The 22,882-nt window shown below is 38.1% G+C and overlaps 1 protein-coding gene across 3 annotated transcripts in view; it reads right to left on the bottom strand.

The window, feature by feature from the left end:
* The window catches only part of LOC109915585 (phosphodiesterase 4D interacting protein), a 288,714-nt gene that overhangs the window by 104,529 nt on the left and 161,303 nt on the right, over window positions 1-22,882 (bottom strand). The window contains exons 4-5 of one of the 3 annotated variants that reach the window (XM_048601955.1): window positions 12,401-12,511; window positions 253-329 (exon numbers count right to left, since the gene is read on the bottom strand). In XM_048601955.1, the coding sequence (XP_048457912.1) occupies window positions 253-329; window positions 12,401-12,511 (188 nt within the window). Of the gene's footprint in view, window positions 1-252; window positions 330-12,400; window positions 12,542-22,882 lie in introns of those variants that run through there. The other 2 variants (XM_048601957.1, XM_048601956.1) reach the window with 2 other exon arrangements.

The following is a 22,882-nucleotide window of genomic DNA, read 5'->3' as shown; positions in this document are numbered from 1 at the left end:
TATATCTAATAAATAATTTTAAGCAGAAATTTATATGAAAGAGTGTATTTTATGCACTCTGAAGTATTTCCTTAAATAAAGGAAAAGTACAAACAAGTTTATCATCCAATTTTTCAAACTAGCATAATATATTGGGCACATTGCTATTCCAGACAGATGTTACCTAGTGGAAACAGTGACAGTTTCTTTGCAGTAATTGTAAACTTTAGAACAAGCGCAATGGTTCAGGAGGAAGCAGTAAACGTGACTTACGAGGCTCTCTCAAGCAGCTCAGTTTTTTCATTTAGTTCTCGTTTCAGGCTCTCCACTTCCACCTTCAGCTCAATGTTCTGAAAGAGAGATGACTTGGTGAGAGTGTTGCAGCTTTGACAATGGTTCAGCTTAGCGATTAGCTTTCGCTCAGATCTAGATGGCACCTGACATTTTCACTACATCTGCAATCTTTTAAAAAAGGAACTAACTGTGCTTTGCTTATTACTTATTGAATACACATGCTGCAGGTTGACACTGTCAAATAAATTGCTCTGTTAATGATCTAAGACAAGGTTATTACAAATTGAAGGTGATACAAATGTTAAAATAATGATTAAACCTTAAAGAAATGAAACAAAATTCAATTTTACTTGCAGCTTTCATAACTCAGAGCACTTTACTTTTTAAAAAAATGTATTCATGGTATGTTGCAGCCTCTGGCTGAAATAACTTTTATTGCCCATCCCAAATTGCTCTGGAGAAGGTGGTGGTGAGCTGTCTTCTTGAACCACTGTAGTACCTGTGTTGTAGGAACATCCACAGTATTGTTAGGAGGGCAGTTCCAGGTTCCCAGATGATGACTCAGTGACAGTGAAGGAACAGCAACATGGTTTCAAGATAGGCTGACTTGTAATTTCATAGAATTACTGCAGTGCAGGGAGCGGCCATTAAGCCCATCATGTCTGCACTGGCTCTCTGAATGATCATCACGACTTAGTGCCTGCCATTCTCCTGCTCTAGTCCCACATCCCTGCACATCATTTCTACTCAAGTAATCATCTAATGCCATCTTGAATACCACATTCCGGACGCTAACCGCTCATTGTGCAAAAAATAATCACAGTGCATTTACTCCTTTTGCAAATTACTTTAAATCTGTGCCTTGTTGTTCTAGGCCTTTAACAAGCAGGAAGGTTCTCCCTGTTTTCAAAATCAAATCTCCTCGTAGCGTTCTATTCTCTAAGGGAATAGCAATCCCAATTTCTCCAATTCATCTTCAGAACTGAAGTTTCTTATCCCTGGAACTATTCTTGTAAACCTCTTTTGTGCTTTCTCCAATGCGTTCACATCATTCCTAAGGAAATGGAAGGAACTTGCAGTACTTTTCAATTGAGATCATCATTGTACTGTTTGAAATAAAAACATCACTTTCTGTGTACTATGTTTCCACAAATAGCAATGAGATAAACAACCAATTATCTGTTTTATGGATAAATCCTGCGGGAAACTACTGGAAACAAGAATGAAATGAATTCTTACCCGATGTCAATGTTAATAGCCTAGTCAGCACATTTGGTTGAAAGGAAATCTTGTCTGATTAACATGATCAAATTCTTGCCAAGTAACAGAGAGATCTGATGAAGATGGTGCAGGAGATGCTGTATACATGGACCGTCAAAAGCATTTGACAAAGTGCTACTTATTCAGAAAACAAAAACACAATAAAGGAATGGTGGTAACTTGGAAATGAAGATATAGAGATGGAGTGTAGCATTGAATGATTGTTTTTCTGATAGGTCTGAAGTGTGTGGTGGTGTCATCAAGGGATTGATGTAATGGCCATTGCTTGTTTATAGATGAACTGGAATTGGGTATAGGCAATACAATTCTGAAGTTAACATGCAATATAAAGCTTCTAAGTATGGTATAGTAGCACACCGCAGAAAAATGTGGACAAAGTATTTAAATGGGCGGATAGATACAAAATGACACACTTTGAGAGAAACAACATGAAAAAGCTGCATAGTCTAAATGGCACTATTTTAAAGGGTGCACTTTCAAATACACTACCAAAAGGAACTGAATCAGATTTCACAGGAACTTTCAAAAAACAACTGAACATGTACTTAAAGAGGTCTAATTTATAACCTCATAAGGGCGAAGCTGGAATGTGGAACTAAATAGGACAACTCCTTCAAAGTGGTGTCATAGATGATCAAATGCCTTCCTCTGCATTGTACAATTTTATAATTCCAGATGAGGACACTGGAATAACTTCCGGTTCCACTTTGAATAATACTACGATTTTTTCATATCTACCTGAGAGGTACAGTTGGCTTTGGTTTATTTTCTCACCCAAAGGATGGCAGCTCCAATAATAAAATGCTTATTCAATACTCTACTGAAGAATCGAAAGCCATAGGAGCCTCATTTTGTAGGAACTGGCAGAAACTTTGGGAAGGTTGTGCAAAAATACACTGTTCATCCTGATTTTATACCAAAGTCACAATAGATAACCAAAAATATCCCCATAAAAGTTCCAAACAAAATAAAAAGCATACTCAAACCATTTGATTTCTTTCACCATGTGGATGTGCGGTGCATTACATTTTCTAGTGCACTTTTTTTCACTCAGAATTTTCTCTCTCATTTTAACTTCTCCATTGTTGCTTTTAACATTCCCAAATATACCTACAGTATGCCTGCCATTTGTGAAATGGAGAAACAACTGCCAGTTTTTACTCACCAACCCCCCTCTCTCAATTTCTACATGCTGCTTTCCTGATGTAAACTAATGGCCCAAAAAGGAAGGTGTGTGGAGGGTACTGGTAAGGCTGGGATTTGTAACCTTGTCCATCCCAACCTCACTGGCAAACTTAACCTGAAAAAGCAGTAAAATTTGGAAAACGCCAACTTGCCTTGTCAAGGCCTTGTGAGAATAGAGTTGTAAATGTTCTTATTTGAAATCCAGAGAGAAAAATTAACATCCTTGGTTGAAGCCACAGATAATCGTGCTATCTGGTCATTCTCAGATTATTACACTGAATGAGGAGTTTAAGCATCAAGCCCTTGAAAATGCATCCAATTGGGAAGAGATAAACCAAATATTGTACAAGTCACTGATAAATACTATCAACGTACTTTTTATTTGCCTGGCCAATATCATAAATCTTAATTATCCCTAGACAGAGTGTCCTTGGCATACTGCAGAATTTGAGAATACCACTTGTGAAAAAGATGATACTTGCTACATCTCATCAAGACTGGGGCTGATATCCACCCAGAGAGATTTGTGAGTAATGTTGTTAGATTTTGGGAACCTGAGGGGTAACACAAGTCGGGAGGGAGTTTAGCTCATAACAGAAAGCAGAAAAAGTTGTGAGGGAGGCTAGAAGAAATGAAGTTGAGGATTGAATATGAGGAATTATATCAAAAAGACAAAATTAGGGCACTCTACCTGAATGCACACAGGATTCACAATAAGATAGATAATGTAAAAAAGTTATAAATAGAGGTAAATGGTTATAATTGCAATTACAGAAATATGGCTGCTTGGTGACTAGGATTGGGAACTGAACACTCAAGGACATTCAACATTTAGGAATGACAGTCAAGGAGGAGATGCACTGATAATTAGGAATGTGATCAGTACATTAGGAAAGGAGGATCTCAGATTGCAGAAACAGTACCTGGAATATGGGTGGAACTAAGAAACTGACAGGGGTAGTAGTCATTAGTTGGAGTTATTTATAATAACTAGCAGTGGTCATGCTGGCCATGGTATAAATTAGGAAATGAGGGAAGCTATGGCTTGTACAACACTGTAATCATGAATGACTTCAATCTGCATACAGACTAAGTAAACCAACTAAGCACTAAAAATGTGGGGGTTGAGTTTCTGGATTGCCTTGGGAATGGATTTCTAGAGCAGCACGTTGAAGCAGCTATTTTGGATCTAGTATTATATAATGAGAAAGGGCTAATTAGTAATCTTGTTATAAAAGAACCTTTAGATATGAGTCACTACAATATGATAATGCAAAATTCTATCTTTGAAAATTAGTTTGTTCAACCTGAAGCAAGGGAGATAAATTTGAATAAAGCAAATTATGAATTCATAAGGTGGAATTCGACTGAGCTAGATTGAGAAAAATACATTAGAATGCACATCTGTACACAGGCAATGGTCAGCCTTTCAAAGAACTACTAAACAGCTTACAGCAACTACACCTTTCTTCAAAGGGGAAAGAACTCAAAAAAATGTCAATCATGAATGACAGAGCAAGCTAAGGGTTGTATAAGATTAAAAGAAAAAGGTTTAAATGAGCCATTGATAGTAATAATTGAGAGGATTTGGAAGTTTAAGAATACAGAAAAGGAGGATCAAGAACTGATAAGGAAAGGAAAAATGGAATACAAATTCAATCCAGCAAAAAAAAATTAAATGGATTGTAAGAACTTCCTTGTTTACAAACCCAAAGAAAGGTTTTGCTAGCATAAGTTTATAATTCCATTATAAATTCTGATGACTCTGCTTTTAATAGTGAATAGAGAAATGGCAGAGAAGCTAAATGATTCCTTTCTGTCTGATTTTACTGAGGAAAATACTAGAAATCCCACAGAATTACAGATCCAATGGACGAGGGAGAATGAGAGGTTGAGGGAAACTAGTATTAGTAAGAAGGTTGTAATGGAGAAACTAATAAGGCTGGAAGTTAATAAGTCCCCAAGACTCAATAGCTACCTAATTCAACACTCTGGGATGTAGGCCATAGAGATAATCACTGTGTTAGTAGTCATCTTCCAAAATTCACTGATTCTGCAATGATTACTGCAGATTGGAAGTTTGCAAATGTCACCCCACTATTTAAGAAAGAAGCAAAAGAGAAAACAGGGAACTACAGGCCTTGCAGCAGTAGCATGGTAAATAATAAAGTTATATTTATCTATCATAAGGATATGATTAATGGTCACTTGATAAAAATGATCAGACTGGGATACATCAGCAAGGATTTGCGAATGAAAAATGATGTTTGACAAACTTGGGAGATTTTTTGAGAATATTACTAACAAAATTAATAATGGGGAGTCGATGGATGTAGCATATTTGGACTTTTAGAAGGCTTTTGAGAACGTGCCCCACAGGAGATTGGTTAGCAAAATTAATGCACATAGTATAGGAGGTAATATACTGGCATGGATTAAGGATTGGCTAATAGACAGAACACTGACAGCAGGAATAGATGTGTCATTTTCACAATGACAGACTGGCTAGTGAGGTTCTGCAGAGATCAGTACTTGGACCTCAGCTGTTCACAATATATATCAATGATTTGGGCATACGGAAACAATTTAGTATTTCTAAATTTGCAGATGAAACAAGGATAAGCAGGAATGTGTGTTGTGATGAAGAACTAAAACATTTTTAGGAAGATTTAGTTGCTTTAGGAAGAATGTTGAGCAAAGGGCTATGTGGATAGAAGGGGTAAAAGGCATGAACTTGTTGGTCAGCCATAGTGGTGTTAAAATGGCAGAATGAACATGATGGACAAAATGGCCTACTCTTGTTTCTGTATTATTATGATCAGAAAAGATTACAAAATATTTTGCAAGTTCAATGGTGCTCATACTGAAATCAGCTTGTTCAATGACTACCCATCCTTCAGTCTGAACTTGAAACTTAGTGATATAGGTGGATTAGCAGCTTTAGTTCACTGAGCTAGTGCTGTAACTATTTTTAAGATTACATTTATTTGTTGAAGATAAGCAGTGTATTTAATGTCAATTGCGTAGGGAAGATCTTGGTGTCTGACATACAGCTGTGCCTTTCCCCTGCAACACTAGGCCACCAAAATTTCTAATACGTCTAAAGCATAGCTCTCAAATTCCTGGTCCATCTCGAATTAATATGGCATTCCACATGTTAATCTTCTGTCAAGCAAATGGAAACATGAGAACTTGATATTGAGTAGTATCTAAGTGCAGAATAAAAAAAATTACAGCATACTCTTGCTTCAACTTTGGCTAATTTCAATTTCTAGATTTTTATTTTGTACATGTTTTACTGTTGCCATTTTAATTATGCTAGCCAAGGCAAATCTTTACATTCAAAAATCATGCTCAATTACCAGGGTTAGGCGATATGCAATTAGTATTAACATCCTACTTTTACTTATTCCTGTGCAGTGAATAGCGATTGAGCCTCATTGTATGTCCAAACTCTCTCAGATAATTTGTTTCAGAAACTGAAGCCAGCGATCATTTTCTATATTTAGGTTTCTGATCTGCTTGACAACAGTTTCAAGAATAAACTCAATTTTGCATATGATACATGACTCTCCCATTGGCTGGCAGCTCCCAAGTATGAGGCAGATTTTGTAGCAGGTCAGTCGTGAACCTGTTACCACATTCATCATTCTCACTGCTCACTGAAATGGTGTACAAGATGGAAATACTCTTCTGCTGCACTGAATGAGGAATAAGAGGAGGAAAGAACTTGTATTTATGTAGTGCCTTTGACAACATCATTTTGTCCCAAAGCATTTTACCACCATTACAGTTCTTTTGAGGTACAGTTATTGCTGTAAAGTAGGAGACATTTTTTATTCCCACAGCTTCTCGGAGCACTAATTCAAACTGCAGTTTGACTTTAGCTGATAAACTTCTAGTGTACCTAAGTGGTTATTTTCAAATATAAATAATGAGATGATATTCTAGAAGGGGAGACAAAACATTTAGACCAAATCCTGTCCAAATCTGTCCCAGTGTGGCCCAATGTGATTTGTTTTCCTCTCCTCCAAATGCCAGGATACTGAGTCCTACCATATCTCTATTGCCAGCTTTGTCAAGGTCAATAATCTTAGTGACGAGAAACCTTCCCAGGAATGGTTCATTATCACACAAAGGATAGCAATTGATCCACAAAACAACCATTGGTGCACATGGAGAATAAAATGTGCAAAAAGGATATGGAGTGGGACAGCTGAAGCGGACTCTTTCTCTTCTCATTTGATGGGACAGTGCCAGATTCAAGTACAAATCAAAATTATATACTTAGGTGAGAAATCCTGTTAGGCTTTGCACCTCTAAGCAGACACAAAAATCACAGGCTTAGCTAACATCTGCTGATCCTCCCCGCATGAACTTCATTTCCGAGTTTGGCTGCTGAATAAGATCTGAAATTCCTGCAATAATCCAACTGATAATGAACATTACATTGACCAAATATCCTAACTGTTCACGTATGTATTCATTATCTTGTGACTTTTGATAGTAGGAATAGATTCTAGGGCAAGTTCACTTCTAAAGCATTAGCCCACAAAGAAAATAACATCACATCTTTACATGGACTATCTTGATTAATTACCAAGGAGAGGTATCATTTGACTACACTTTCAGAAGTCTCTGCAATGAGGCAGAGGGTGGTCATCTGAGAACAAGTTACCTGATCAGGCTATTAATTACCTAGTCTAGTATATTTAGGAAAACTAGCAATTGGGTTATGCTTCTCAGGTAACTCAGAGGGCTTTTGTAGTGCAGAATATTATCTGTACCTCTGGACCAGAAGGCCTGGATTCAAGTCCCACCTGGCCAGAAGTGTAATAATTTCTGAACAGGTTGACATCCAGACACTAAGACATGAATGAGCAGTATCCAGAATAATTTTGGTTCTGGTTTTTGTGCTCCAGAATTTGCAGCACACGTAGCCAAGCTGTTCAAGTACAGCTACACCGTGTCATCTAACCAACAGCGTGGAGAATCATCCATGCATATCCTGTACATTAAAACAGGATTAATCCAAACTGGGCAATTGCTACTCCATCAATTTACTCTTGATCATCAGTAAAGTGTTGGAAAGAGTCACCAGCAGCACTTTTTTTAAGAATAATCTATTCATTGGTGCTCAATTTGAATTCTGTCAGAGCCACTCAGTTCCTCACCTCATTGCAGCCTTAGTTCAAACATGGACAAAGAGCTAAATTGCAGAAGTGAGGCGAGAGCAGTGTTCCCTCTAATTATTTTTGTGGACTTCTGAGGTCTGTGTGTCACAGTGACTTCCAAAACCCAAAATCAATATCGTGATCAGTGATGGCCTATAGCATAGAGGGAATGCTGGGTGACAGTGACTGTTCTTGAGATTAAGGCAGCATTTGACCGAGTGTGGCATCAAGGAGCCTTGCAAAACTGAAGTCAATAGAATCAGGGGTCTCTCCACTGGTTGGAGTCATACCCGATCCAAAGGCATGCCAGTGACACCACATCCCGTGAACAAAAATAATATCCTATAATTTTGGGAGTTTAACTCCCATACTGTGGTGATGTTGTGACATCAACCTAATTTACCACTGGTTCACATATTAATGAGTAAAGACCTCCTAGTACAGTTTAAAGTAGGGTGATGTCTTTTTCCTCTTGCATCTTAGTTAAAGAAGAAGCAGGACAAAGGAAGGGATTGAGGTGAAAATCAGTGTTCTCATGTTTTCTTTGATTATGGGTGCAATTTAGTTAGATAGCCTCAATAACAGAACAAACAACTCTGAAGAATACAAGGGTCAATCTTCAATCATCAACCAATACCTGAAAGAAAATAACCGATCATTCATGTCATTTGTTTCCGTGGGACCTTGCCTTTTAAAAATTGGCTGCCCTATCTTCTTACATAGAATAGGGATTACACTTATAGTAGGTAATTAGTTATAAAGTTGTTATGACATCCTGAGGGCTGTTTTAGTTTCTTTATTTATGAGGACCTAAAATGCAGACAGACCCTTTGTTTAACCCTTCATCCAAACATTGCACTAGTGTGTCAGCCTGGGTTATTCTTTCAAGTAATATGAGGTCAAATTGGCAACCTTCTGACTGACAGCAGTGTACTTGACATTCATCCAACTTGCACACACATGCATCACATGTGTCCATACTATTCAAAACACAGTAATTTTTCTCTTAGTACTTTGTCTCTGAAGCTAGACAATATGTCAAGACTATACCCACACAAAAAAAGCACCTGGATTCACAGCCTGTGGCAGAATTTCATTAAAAAGATTATAAAAATGATTGTATACTCAGTCTTAACACAAAAATAAATCACAGCAATTGTTTACACTCTCAAAACTGTTTCGAATACATTATAAGACAGATTGCAGACTGTGACTTTTCTCCTATGAGATGATTCACCAATACCCATTGACTTGATTAATATCATTGTTGAATTTTAACCTTTGTTGAAGAAGTAGGGTATAACCGAGCAAAGAATATGACATATCCTTACAGGTTGGTGATATTTTTAGTGTTTGGATTAATCTGGGGGTAAGAGTAAATGAAGTTACGTGCAAACAGGTAGAGTGAATTTTGCCTCTCAGCAGGTTTCAGAGGAGAAATTGCCGAAGTCAGTTTCTGACCGATTTGGTGGGAATATGAGACCATGGCAATTTTAATAGTCAGGCCTCATAATCACACATCTTTCTACTTTCCATTTGTTCTAGACAGAGATTGGTTGGTGGCTTCATAAAAGTCAGCATGCAGACAAAGAGAGTCCTAAAAGGACATCCCTGGAGGGAGTGCAGTGAGGATAGGTAGGAGAATCCATAACAGGAAAGAGAGCTACTTTTGGTCTAAAAGGATATTCCTATAACCCCTGGTCCCAAAGGAAAGCCAACAACTTACCTCACAGGGTCTCTTCACATCTCTATTCTACTGAAAGTTCTTCTTAAAATGCTATTAGGATCAGATTAAGAATGATCAGATCTTGTTTTGCATCTATCAATTAGGACCTAACTGGTTTCATGTGAGTACCTTCACCTGTTGCTGAGAAGAACAGGTTAAAAGGCCCTTGTATGGCTCAGTTATCGCATTTCCTACCCCTGGACTGAGAGAGCTGGGTCCAAGTCCCAGCTGCTCTGGAGGTGTGTAGTTGCACCTATGAACAGGTTGATTAGTAAAATAGGTTAAACTGAAAAAAAAACAGGTTAAAAATCAGATATATGGGAATCAAGCAGCTTTCCAGTGAATAAGTAGTCAGGAGCACTTTAACTGCTCATTCATGCAGTAGGGTTAAAATTCTCCCAGAATCTCCAGAGGGCTGCAAGAAATCTGACATAATTGCGACATTATCTCCACATGGCCACAGAATTACACATGTATTCATCACATTGCTGGGAATTAGACACACATGTAGGATACATAGATGTCAACTTGTTGCCAATGAGCTGGTTCATGCATAGTCCACTAAATTGATAGGCATGCTGACATTTAGACCACTAAACCACTACTGAAAGTGAATGAACAGGCAAAGGCGCAAAGCAAAAACGTAATAAAGTCGTAAGACTATTTGAATTGATACACAGGACCAGTTAAAAAAGAAGAGTAGGCGTCATGGTTGGAGGTTCTCAAAAATAAAAGAGCGGCTAAAGTTGAGATTTGGCTTGTGGTAAGTCAATGGGGAAGTTGTGCAAATCAACCAGCAAATTCTGCAGGTTTGCAACACAGGCCTTATCCCTTAATCCTGGCCTTGTGAGCCTCATTTACATGCCCTGACCCTAGCTCTCTTGGAGATTAAAGGGAATCATATCACTATAGTAACAGACTCTGGCAAAATAAGAAGCATGTCAGGCAGAGGAAGTTGGAGTCAAATGCTTAGGCACAACAAACATACTGACTGTATAATTTACGCCTCACTGTAATATACTAACAAAACACATTATGCTGTCAGTTGTACTAATGGAGAAATCAACTGTTACATTCTATCTGTAAAAGGCATTTTCTTGCTTTTATTCTGTGATCTATGGTTTATAATTCTCTTGTAACCATGCAAACCATCTATGACAAGCTCTCATTTTCATATGGATAAAGTATGTATGTTCCACACTGAAGGGAATTGAGATAAGAAATCTGATCTCTTGGATATCTCTTACTTCTTTCACATTGCCATGATTCGACTCTGGGTTCTTTAATCATTGCCACCATTCTTTTAGACTCACCTGAAAACTGTTTAACAAAGCTTTTATTCACCATTGCTAATCTTACTCTCTTTGGCTTTTTGTGTGATTACACATCTGAAAGCCGCCTGGGATTTTGTTCCTACTGTAAAGGCATTACATAGATAGAGGTTGTTGTAGTTATTACCCTCTCTTTTTCTGCCCACAAAGATTGACACTGCAAATTTGAGCATTACTCATTTGTATTATAATCTGATTTCCACAAAAAATTCTGATTAGTTTAGATTTTTTACAAAATACTGCAAAGCAGGTTCTAAGTGGATGAAATAACATATTATCTTTAACATTATCATTAAATGGTTCCTAAGCAATGTCATATGACTTTGGGTAGCTTTGAAAACATTTCTTTATTTCTGTCCCTCTAGGTTATGTCAGAAACTAGGGTCAGATCCAAGTTCTTTCCTAAACACTGCCAATTCCTCCTCCACCTTTAAACCCTTCTTAAATTCCACATGATTGGCCATGTTTTTGAGTGTATTCTACCTAAGAACTTTTTTTCAACTCATCATGTGGTAATTTCTTTTGAGTATGCCTCTGACCATCTAAGTAACATGTTTATAACGGTCCACTGACTCAATCCCGCCAGGCAAGTAGGGTCGAAATCAATGTCAATGATTCTTATTCTTTTCATGCTTATTTATAAGATTTATATCACCTAATCAAGTTGCTAGTAGGTACTGATAAACCTGTGTGTTTTCATTCTAAAATTGAGATATTTTTGAGATGTTTAGCTCATCCAGTTGGATAGCAAATCTATCAAGAACAGACATCTAACTAGATTGTAAATTCTACCAAGTATGGATATCGAGACACAATGAGCACTCTTTCCATCAATGACTCCAGGTCATTATAAATCTTGAATTATGTATCCAATGTTTTATGCACAGTAACATACCAATTGCTGCAGGATTGTTGCAGATAATTAGGAACGATTGTCTTCAAATAGAATAACTATAATTGAAGTTTTCGTACATAACCTCAAATTGAGGTACATTAGTTACAGAATTTGAAGTCAAGTAATGCCTGGCAGAAACATTATCAAATTATTGACGCAAACAATCTATTTTCCTTATTCTTTGTTTTCTTCCTTTTCGGTCTTCCAAATCTTCCTTGACCACCTCAGGCTGATGAACGTCACACACCTTTGCTAATTTCACTCTTCGTTTGACAGCTAAGTTGCACATTAGCGGCCTGGGCTAACTTTTTCCCTTGTGGGAACGTGTCGAGACTGTTTGATACCTATCATTTGACAGTAGAATTATAATCATAAAATAATGAGGTGAAGGTTTGAACCTATGTTCTACCTCTCCCTGGGTACGACTTGTTCATTTTCTTACATTTTTCTACCTGGAAATATTGTAATTTGACATCTTGAGTAGAATACCTTTTCAATGTTTTGCTCACACAGACTAGGATGTAAAGTTTCCTACCCTTTTGTAGATGTCCTCACTGCTGTCTTCATATTTCTGTTGTATTCTCTCCTCCAGGAAATAGATCCTGAGCTTGAGGCTGAAGTTTTCTTTTTTCAAGTCGTTTAGATGCTGGGAAAGAGTACGGTAACTGTTAGACATGGCAGGTGCTGGGGGGGGGGCAATCAGCCGCCCCCCCCCTCCCACTCAGTGTAGTAACATCTTAAAACAAACTAAAAGAAAAACCAAAGAAACATTGTAAAAGCTGTGCGAACTCTGTCAGCACACAGTCAATGTGCTATCGTAGCACACATTAGGGTGTAGGGAAAGCCAAAAGTTTTTTTTATCCCAAAAAGGAATGACAGGAATCTTTAACAGAGCAGCACGCTGCTTGACAAGTGTCACAACTGATGTAAAACGATCCCATTACCAGCAAGAGGCCTTGACTAACTTCACATCATCTTATCAGTTTCACAGCAGCAGGTGCCTGCTAGTCTCCTTCTCCCTGCCCAGCGGTATTTCGAATCACGCAGACATTTTGGAACTACTTACAGAATTTTAGAAAAACATGATTTTGATAAATGATTTTTACAGTCATATCCAACATTTAATACTGATTTAATGCTAGGGATTGTGTCATCTGAATTATTTAAGTTAAATTGTTATTAAAAGTTCATTTTATGTTGAATACAAAAGCAGATGTTAAAACCATGAGAAAAAAACAGTAAATGCAGGAAATATTAAGTAGATCAGGCAGCACCTTTGGAGAAAGAAACAGAATAAGTATTTCAGTTTCTTTCTTCAGAAGAGGGAAAAGTTCTGAATATGTCGTTTTTCAGTTTTGAATACATTTGTTTTAACAGAAGTGCTTATAATGTCATCTGCTTGCAAAGAGATACCATGAGCCAGGCATACTAAGGAGCTCAATTATGATTAGCAGAGACAGTTCTAACCCAAAGATTTTCATTGATTTCGTTACTTCAATTGCGCTATGAAGACTACGTTGCAAAGACTGGCAATAGATCTAGACAATCAATAGATAGAAGGAGAAAAAATGGTATAGTTGTGATAATTTCTGTAGTGTATTGAGACTTGAATGTGATTCAAATGTTGATCTATGTTTATGGTATGTTCTTTGTATTAAGATACTGACAAAGAGCATTGTTTAACAGGAGGCAATGACCTAGTGGTATTATCACTGGACTGTTGATCCAGAGATCCAGATAACGTTCTGGGGACCCAGGTTCAAGTCCCGCCATGGCAGATGGTGGAATTTGAATTCAATAAATATCTAGAATTAAGAATCTAATGATGACCAGAAATCCATTGCAGATTGTCGAGGGTTTTAAAAAAACCTATCTGGTTCACTAATGTCCTTTAGGGAAGGAAACTGCCATCCTTACCTGGTCTGGCCTACATGTGATTCCAGACCCACAGCAATGTGGTTGACTCATAACTACCCTCTGGGCAATTAGGGATGGACAATAAATGCTGCCTAGCTAGCGACGCCCTCATCCCATGAATGAATAAATTTTTTAAAAAAAGTACCGAGAGCTAATGAAACAATCCAGTTGGGACATGGAGGGCTAGTAGTAAGTAGGGAGCAGATATATGTAATGTTTTAAATAAATATGTAAATAAATGTTTTGCCAAGCAAAAGGTTCAGTGTCTAGTTTCATACTTCACCACCACCTCACTTAGGATCAAATTGACAATGTACGTTGTTCAATGTCTGATTGCAGATACAATTGCAGACATATGCATTAGGTTCGAAAAAATTATTCATTATAGTATTTTTCAGGAAATAATGTGCTGAGTAGAATAGATCAAATTTGAGGTTTCTCAAAGATAAAAACTGGATCTTTGCTCCACAAAAACCAAAATAATAGGCACCTTGAACAGGAAACTCAGGAAATTGCATACTATAACATTAGGGTATGTTTCACTTTGGAGCAGCACAGTGGATCAATGGTTAGCACTGCTACCTCACAGCACCAGGAGCCAGGGTTTGATCCCAGCCTTGGGCAACTGTCCGTGTGGAGTTTGCATGTTTTCCCATGTCTGTGTGCTTTAGCTCCAGGTGCTCTGGTCTCCTCCCACAGTCCAAAGATCTGTAGGTTAAGTGGATTGGCCATGTTAAATTGCCCATAGTGTCCAGAGATGTGTAGGTTAAGTGTATTAGTCATGGGAAAGCAGGATTACAGGGATGAGGTGGATCTGGGTGGGATGCCCTTCAGAGGGTTGGTGTGAACTTGATGGGCCAAATGGCCTGCTTCCGCACTGCGGGGATTCTATAATTCACCATGTTTGTATGTAATTCTCTGACTGGTGGGATGAGGCAAATGGTGCTCCCCAGATTCTGTATTTGTGCCTCAACTTTTCATCATATCTCTTAACTAACTTGGTTGAAGGAATTGTGAGTTGCCTATCCAAGTCTGTAGGAGATACTAAGATCAAAGGGACAAAATGAAACAGATTAAGTCAGTGATCAAAAATATTGCTATTGGAGTTCATTGCAAGGTCATGCACTTTGGACTGAATTGAGATGAATCAGAAGCAAGCTTGTTAAAAAATAAGCAAAGCTAAAACTTATATTTTTACATACACCATATTGCAGTGATTTCACTTAATAACTGAAGAGGAGTCTGTGCTAACACAAAGACTGAGTTCCAACCTTTGATTTATTAATGAAATAAATATCAGTTGGAAAGCTCCATTTTCTACCCAGCTGAGAATGACATTAAGAGTAATTGTATTTGTATCTTGTCAACACAAGATGAACCTTATGTACAATAACTATGCACAGTACGTAAGGTCCAACACTGCCTCCCTCTATTCTGTAATGTATGCATTTAGTGTGAATGCCGTAAATACACTAACATAGACTGAGGCCCACATTCCATTTTCACCAGATAAAAACAGAATGCCAATATCCTAAATCCAACAACCTAAATGTGAGTCACCAGATTACAGGGCAGCTGTGAAATGTCGATTAACATTTCCATAGATATCTTAGCATTATGCGCTGTTTGCCTCTGATGTCAGCCAACGTAGCTTACGTCTGTGCAACAAAAACAGCAATGGATTAAATATCTGTTGCTAAATGTGTAGTGACGGACATTTGTGATGGAATGGGGATGTTCTTATTTAGCAATCTATTGATTCTATATGATCAAGTCATTGCAGAAAAGAATATTGGATAACTATTATGTAATGATATGAAATTATGATCTTGCCCACATTGTGCTGTAAAATACTGGATCAAATTCCTCATTTTCTGTATGTGTACACAATATTTGATTATCCTGCCAGCTTCCTAAAAGCTACTGGAGAAATATGATTCCCTATGCAGACAGCATCTTCTCAGCCTTCATGAGATAGCCATTCATTTTGTGAGAGTTTGGATGCTTAGAGCTAAGAACAGACTGGTGCCCTTCAAAGGCAGAGAGGCAGTCAGCACTTGTTGGAAGAAGGTCTTCAAAGATCTCCTCAATTGAGACTCAATCCTCGCATGAGTGCCATTGGACACATCCCACAGCATGTTGCGCACCATGATCTCAGCATAACCCCACACCGTTAGAAGGTTGAAAAAGTCATCAGACATTTAAGAACCAACAAGGCCGTCAGTGCAGGTGGAATCCACAGCGATATACCAAAATACAGTGGAAAAGCATTCTTGGCATGAATATATGACCTTATCTCCCTCTTCTGGAAGGAGAACATGCCAGGGATCTCCAAGATACTATAATTGTGACTATGTTTAAGCCAAGACTAATTGCAATAATTAAAAGGACTTGACCTGCTGTCCACCATAGGGAAGGTCAGTGCAAGAATCATCTCCACCTCCTTGTGTCTGAAGAGCTCTTACCTGAGTCCCAATTTGGATTTCATCTATCAAGAGGTATCTTCACAGCAAGACGAGTCCAAAATACTGCAGAGAGCAACAGCAATTGGTGTACATGACCTACTTCGACTTCACAAAGGTCTGCTACTCTGTCAACCAGGAGGGATTATGGAACATCCTCCTCAAATTTAGTTGCTCAAAGAAATTCTTCACGATCCTCCACCTGCTGCATGATGACATGCAAGCTGTGATTCGCATGAACGCAAAACACACCTAACACAAGCACAAAGTGGAGTTATTGTAAAGCTGAATTTGATTATCACACCAATGTTCTTCACTGCCTTCCATGTCACAATGCCACCTTACCTCTTTGACTCTCCTTACTGGAGTCGTTACTCTGCAGGACAAGTGGGAAACTGTTCAATCTATATCCAGTGCAAAACAAAGATTGCCCAATCTCCACCATCAAGTTGTAGTACACAGACAATGCATGTGTGTATGCACAGAGGTTGGACTCTGAAGTATTGTCAGTGTGTTCATGCAGTGGTGTAAAAGAACGGGCTTTAGACTGGACATCCTGCAGATGAAAATCTTCTAGCAGCCTGGTCCTCCCATGTAGGCCTGCCCCCTTACTGTGAAAGTTCAGAGTGAGCCATTGGTTAAGATGGATCATTTCTTGACAGCCCCTTCTGGCAGGCATCTGTGATGAAACCCAACATCACCTCCAGTGTGCAAGCACAGCCCTTGGCCATGTAAGGAAAAAAAAATGTTTCAAGTCAAAGACCTCAAGCACAGCACCAAGGTCATGGTATACAGAGCTGCATATTACCTTCCCAAACATATGACTCAGAGACATGGACAATGTACACCTCAAACCATTGGAGAAATATCATCAATGACACCTCTGCAAAATCCTGAAAATTCACAAGCAGGACTGTTACTCTAATATCAGTGTCCTCTTTCAGACCAATATCCCCTGTATCGAGGCACTAGTTATGGTTAATCAGCTGTGTTGGGTAGCCACACTGCTTGTCAGAACATTCCCTAAACAAGATATCTACTCTGAGCTTCATCATTGCCAACAGTTACCAGGATGGCAGAGGGACCTCTTCAAAGGTGCATTCAAAGCCACCCCGAAAAATATAATGTCCCCACTGTCGTTGGATATTACTTGAATAAAGCTATAAGACAGGAAAAGAAGTATCTAGTAGTTTGCTGACAATTTCAAGGATCTCCAGCAGACCCTGGTGGAGGCCAAGCACAAACAGTGGAAGGAGTATGCAATAACCTGAGTGTCCCATCCACCCAGCTCATCAAACCTGCCCAACCTGTGGCAGGGAGTGAGGATCCAATATTTACTCACTGCAGAAAGTAATCCTTGTTCCTGAGGGTATCTAACAAGAAGTGAGCACGGTCTATAATTATAGGTAGGTATTTAACAACCCTATTGCCATTTCATAACTATACATCTCCATATAAATTGTATAAATGAAGACTTGTGACACTTTCATCGCCAGCTCAGCCATAATAAAGATACCACCAATAACAGTGTTTGTGCCTCACCACATGACTCTGACAAAGATGTTAAAAAAAGTCCTATTCTAACTACCATCCCAAAAGAAGACATCCTTCTGTGGTTTTTAAATCCACCCATGGCTCTGAAGGCTGGAGAAGATCTATTGGAAAATTGGTGCGAATAAAAATGTAAAAATTGTAATGGCATTTTCCTGCTAGAAGAGTGGACTCCCTGGCCTCATTATAACAATTACCCTCTTCTGCCAGAAGGGGCTAATTAATAAACCCATGGAGGCATCCCAGATCTAAGCACTGACACTCCGAGATTAAGTCATTGCTTGGATTAAAGATCTAATTAATATCCGTGTCAGTTGATCCATTTAGTGGACTGATGCTTTTTGGACAGATCATTGACTTGTTCAATTAGAGATGACCATCCAATACGCACCAAGACATCAGGGCCCTAAAGGAAAAGGATCAATGTTTTAAACCTAAAAACCGAAGGGAGGTATTCCAAATACAAATAATGAAATATCAGGAAAATCTTCATGTACTCAACTCAATTCTGTGATAGTGGGATGAAATAACTAGACTTCTGTGCCCCGCTCATTGAGTTAAAATCCCATTGTCACAAGAAAAGATTCAATGAAAATTAGGTTCAAATATGTGACCCCCTGAAACAAAAACAAGCAGCCTTCATTGCCTGGCAGAAAAAAAGAGGTTGATACTCAACAAAGCAACTTGACAGCTCAAGGCTGAAGCCAAAAGATAATCTGGAAGATTAAGGACATGAGATGGTAAGACAGAACCTAAGAGATCCAACAATATTCTGAACATTGTGACATATGAAGCTTTTTAAAAGGCATAAAGGTCATCTTCAAAATGCTCTTTGTTCACATGATGGATTTCCCTTGTTAAGGATGACAGTGCCACTATCAACTCCAGAAAGCATATTCTGAACAATTCTTCAATCCACTCTGGCACATGATGCAATGTCCTGTGGTCGAATCCATGGGTGAGCCCCTATTGATGGGAGAGTTGCAACCATCAATCAAATGAATGAACAGCAAAGCCTGGAACTCTGTGTTATTCACCTGAGGTCTTCAAAGCTGGTGTACTTCATACTCTTCCTGTGGCTTTAGAAGGGAAACGAACCCCATTGAAGTTCAGAAATTTGATAATTATAACTTCAAGAATGTGCTATGGATTTTTAAAAATTTTGTCTTGTCCAAAGCACAGAAAATTCTGGAATGCGTTAGCCTGAATCACTAACTTCCTGCACCTGATGGTTTGACTGAGGTCTTCTACAGGAACCTCTAATATTGTCCAAGAAAAATGCCAAGAACACTAGTAGCTCTTCATTGCATTTATTGACTGAACCAATACATAAGACTCAATCGATTGTAAGGCTCTGTGGATTGTGCTCCAATGTTTTGGATGTTGAAGAAACTGAATCATAGTCTTGTAATTGCATCATAGATATGATTTACGTTCTGAGAGAGAGATTTGAAACAGACACTTCAAAATTTAACTGGTCTGATGATACTATCCCTTTTAAGAGATGTTCTGTCCTGTTTCTCTTGAAGAGGAATGTTGACACCATGGCATTGACATGTCTGCTTCAAAAGTGGTGGGTAAACAGCTTCGAGGTTGTTGAGTGCTTTTTTAAAAATTAGGTAAAAGAAGTATGAGTGGGTGGAGTCAGGCTCACACAGACCCAAGGTTTTATTTTTGCTTTCAGTTGGGTTTTTGGAGTTGAAGTTGATAGATACAGCTCTCTCCCTCTCTGCGGCAGCAAAAAGCTTAAGATCTCCTTCTGATGCTAGATTGTTTCTTCTGGTGTTCCTTTTTCCTGGACTGGAGATAGCATGTAAGGAAAATCCATTTTGCTAAATTTGCCTTTGCCAAAGGTGCATGTATGGGATGCTGCTATATTGGATCAGTTCAGGATTAATAATTAAATAATATATTATTTTATTTCGTATTTCAATAGAGTTAAAGTTATGCAAATTCTCCTTTTTTTGTTTGTATTTTAACTGTGTTGTAAGAATAAAGTGTGTTTTGCTTAAAGCCTAGTAGTGAACCAATCGCATCACATCTGGAATACAGCACTTTCACTTGCCTTTAAATAAGATAAAAGTTGGGGTCTAGGCTATCTCCTTGATGTATTTTAATGGGGTTTGGTCTGGTCCATAACAATGGGGAGAAGCAAGGCTGTGTGATGATTTCCATATTATTTACAGTCTTTCTGACTATGGTTATTCACCTTATCAAATATCAGGTGCCCTCTGATGTCAATATTAAATACTGTCCAGATAGAAAACTCTTTAACCTCATTTGCTACCATGTTGAACCTAAACTAACCATTGTTGGTACACATGATTTAGTTTGCAAATGTCTACAATGCCATTGCCCTCTCTGCAGCAGGCTTGCAAGCTGTTCTTGATTTCTTCAATTCTGCATACAAGAAACTCAACTGTTGTTGAATGTTGTCGAACAAAACTTATATCAACCTTTATCTGGTCAGCCAAATATTCTACCTTCCATATGGTTAGAGACACTCTGGAAAATATACCTTGGGAGGTGCCTTTCTCAAAGACTGCATTGATGAGGAGATTTAACAGCAGATCAGTTGAGTTAGTACAGCTTTTACAAACTGTTCCAGCTCTGACAACAAAGATTTCTCAAATCAATAAAAGTTCTAGTGTGCTGACCATGCATCAGATACACATTAAAAAATCCCCTCAGCAAACCCTCTGTTGTATTCTCTGGTTTCAAGGGTAAGATTTTTGAACAAACATTGGTGTCCTCTTTGGAGCTGGATCCACACACATTCAGGTAAACTCTGGCAAATCATCTTTAATAGACTGCTCAGCATATCTGAATGGCCATAAACCGCTCCGAGCAGATTCAGTTCTTTCAACTCAATGACCAACATTCTATGACAGTCCAATGAAACAATTAATGACACTTTTGCTCTCCTAGCACAGAGGAATTAATCTGGACAAATAAGAAGATTTGACCTTGGCTTGATCAACCAACCCAATCCTGATCAAAATCAAGCCCAAATCATCTGTGATTTGAATGGCTTAGTACACACAGAGCAACACAGTTACCAACTAAGCCAATGGGACAAGTTTTTGGGTTGTCTTCCCTTATCAAGCTGTGAAGCCTACACAACATTAAACTGTAGCAGTGATGTGTTTGTGTGACCAGCAGAACATGGGTTTGCCTACTTTATCTTCTAATCATTGAGACCAATCTCAGCTGCATCAGGAATGGAAATATGGGGCAAATTCACCAGTCACTCCATGTATGGAAACTTAAACTCTAACATTTTAGATCCATGTAGTATTCTGAGAGTGAGCTAGCTACACAAGCTAAACAGAAATAACCAGAGAAGCTGAATTAGATCACTGCTTAAAGACTATGAGGAAGAATTTCAATATAGTTCTTTTTATCTGTTGCCACGGCTTGAATAAAATAATGGTGGGAAACAGGGTGAAATGGTGCAATTGGCGAATTTTAACAATTAGTTCTCCTGGGATTTTATCGATCCTTCCTCAGAAAATCCTTGAACAATTTCTAGGCAGTCATAACACATTGGTTCAGACTGAAACTGAAAATATCTAAGCTGGAGGTGAAAATTATATTGAGTTTGTTGATATTAGCAAGTTGCTATCCATTATATAACAAACCACAAGGGAACTGACAACTGTGGATGTAAAAGAATTTGTGTTAGATGTACTATGCTGTAACTTCTGATTTACAGTCATTACAGGGTTACTTTCATAAATTTGTTCTTCAGTGTTCCATCAGAAGTGTGAGCTCCTAAAAATAACCCTGTTTCTAATATTCATTCATGAGATTTGACCATCACTAGCAAGGTCAGCATTTATTGTCGATTCCTAATTGTCCTTGAAAAAGTGATGGTTAGCTGCTTTCTTCACTCTTGCAGAGTGGCCTGCTAGGCCATATCTGAGCAAGAATTAACCATATTGCGGTGGGTCTAGAGCGATGCATGAGCTACACTGAGTAAACACAGCAGATTTCCTTTCTTAAAGAATAGTTGTGAACCATTACAACAATTCAGCAGTTTAATGGTCACCATTACTAACAGAGTTTTTCTTATTATAGATTTATTTAAGTAACTGAATTTAAATTCTCCTGTTGCCATGCTGAGATTTAAAATAGCATCTCTGGATCATTAATCCTGTACTTTGATTAAGGAATAAGATATATATATATAATATATATATAATATATGTATATATAGATTTCACAAAATAAACTCAGCTTTGAAATGTATGAAAGCTATTGAGGTGTGATGTATGTGGAGAACAAACACTAGTGTGGACCAGTTGGCCCAAATGGCCTGTCTGCACTGTCAGTTCCACATGTTTCAATCTAGTTCCACTATTGATATTGACAAAATTAAAACACTGCTCTTTTTAAAATTTAACAATCCAACAAGAGATTGATATCTCATAGATGTTTTCTCAAAAGTAGACATTGAATTATTCTGAGTTAGTACAACGATTCCCACTTTCTTTAATGTACATGAATATCTATTCAGAAATTGAGAGGAAACACTCATTTATAATGGCATCACATAAACAGCATGACTGAAAGATTTGCGGTTAAAATTACTTTCTAACTGCTAATTATAGTCCAACAGATTAAACCATGTATAAATAAAACACTGACACTGCTTTGGAACAAGTTCATCACATATAAAGCACAAACATAACAAAGTCACACCAAGGTTACACATTACAGAAGAATAAGAAATCTTAGGACAGAAGACCAGAATATAGAAGACCAGAATACTGTTTACTCACTCCCTTGCCTCTGTAACCCTCCTTTTCTTTAGGTCCTTCTATTCCACATGCCATCCCATAATTTGAGGGGATATGCATAGACTATGTTCCCTCATCGGTGCCCTGTAACTGATCATTAGAAGGTTTGCAGAGGTAATCAAGTATTAATTCCCTATTTTTTAAAAATCCCCTTCCTGTGTGGTTTCTGAAAGGTCTAAATAAGAAGGAAAATTCCAAATGTGTAAAATTTTCCCACCACGGGACGCAGCACAGTAAATGGAAAGCATCAAAGCAATTGCCTGGTGCTAAAGAGTTTGGGATGCA

This window comes from Rhincodon typus, chromosome 10 (genome assembly GCF_021869965.1).
Source record: "Rhincodon typus isolate 14 chromosome 10, sRhiTyp1.1, whole genome shotgun sequence".
In the NCBI taxonomy this organism is placed as follows: domain Eukaryota; kingdom Metazoa; phylum Chordata; class Chondrichthyes; order Orectolobiformes; family Rhincodontidae; genus Rhincodon; species Rhincodon typus.
Note: the sequence above shows the minus strand (reverse complement) of the source record. Positions and strands in the feature narration are given on the sequence as shown.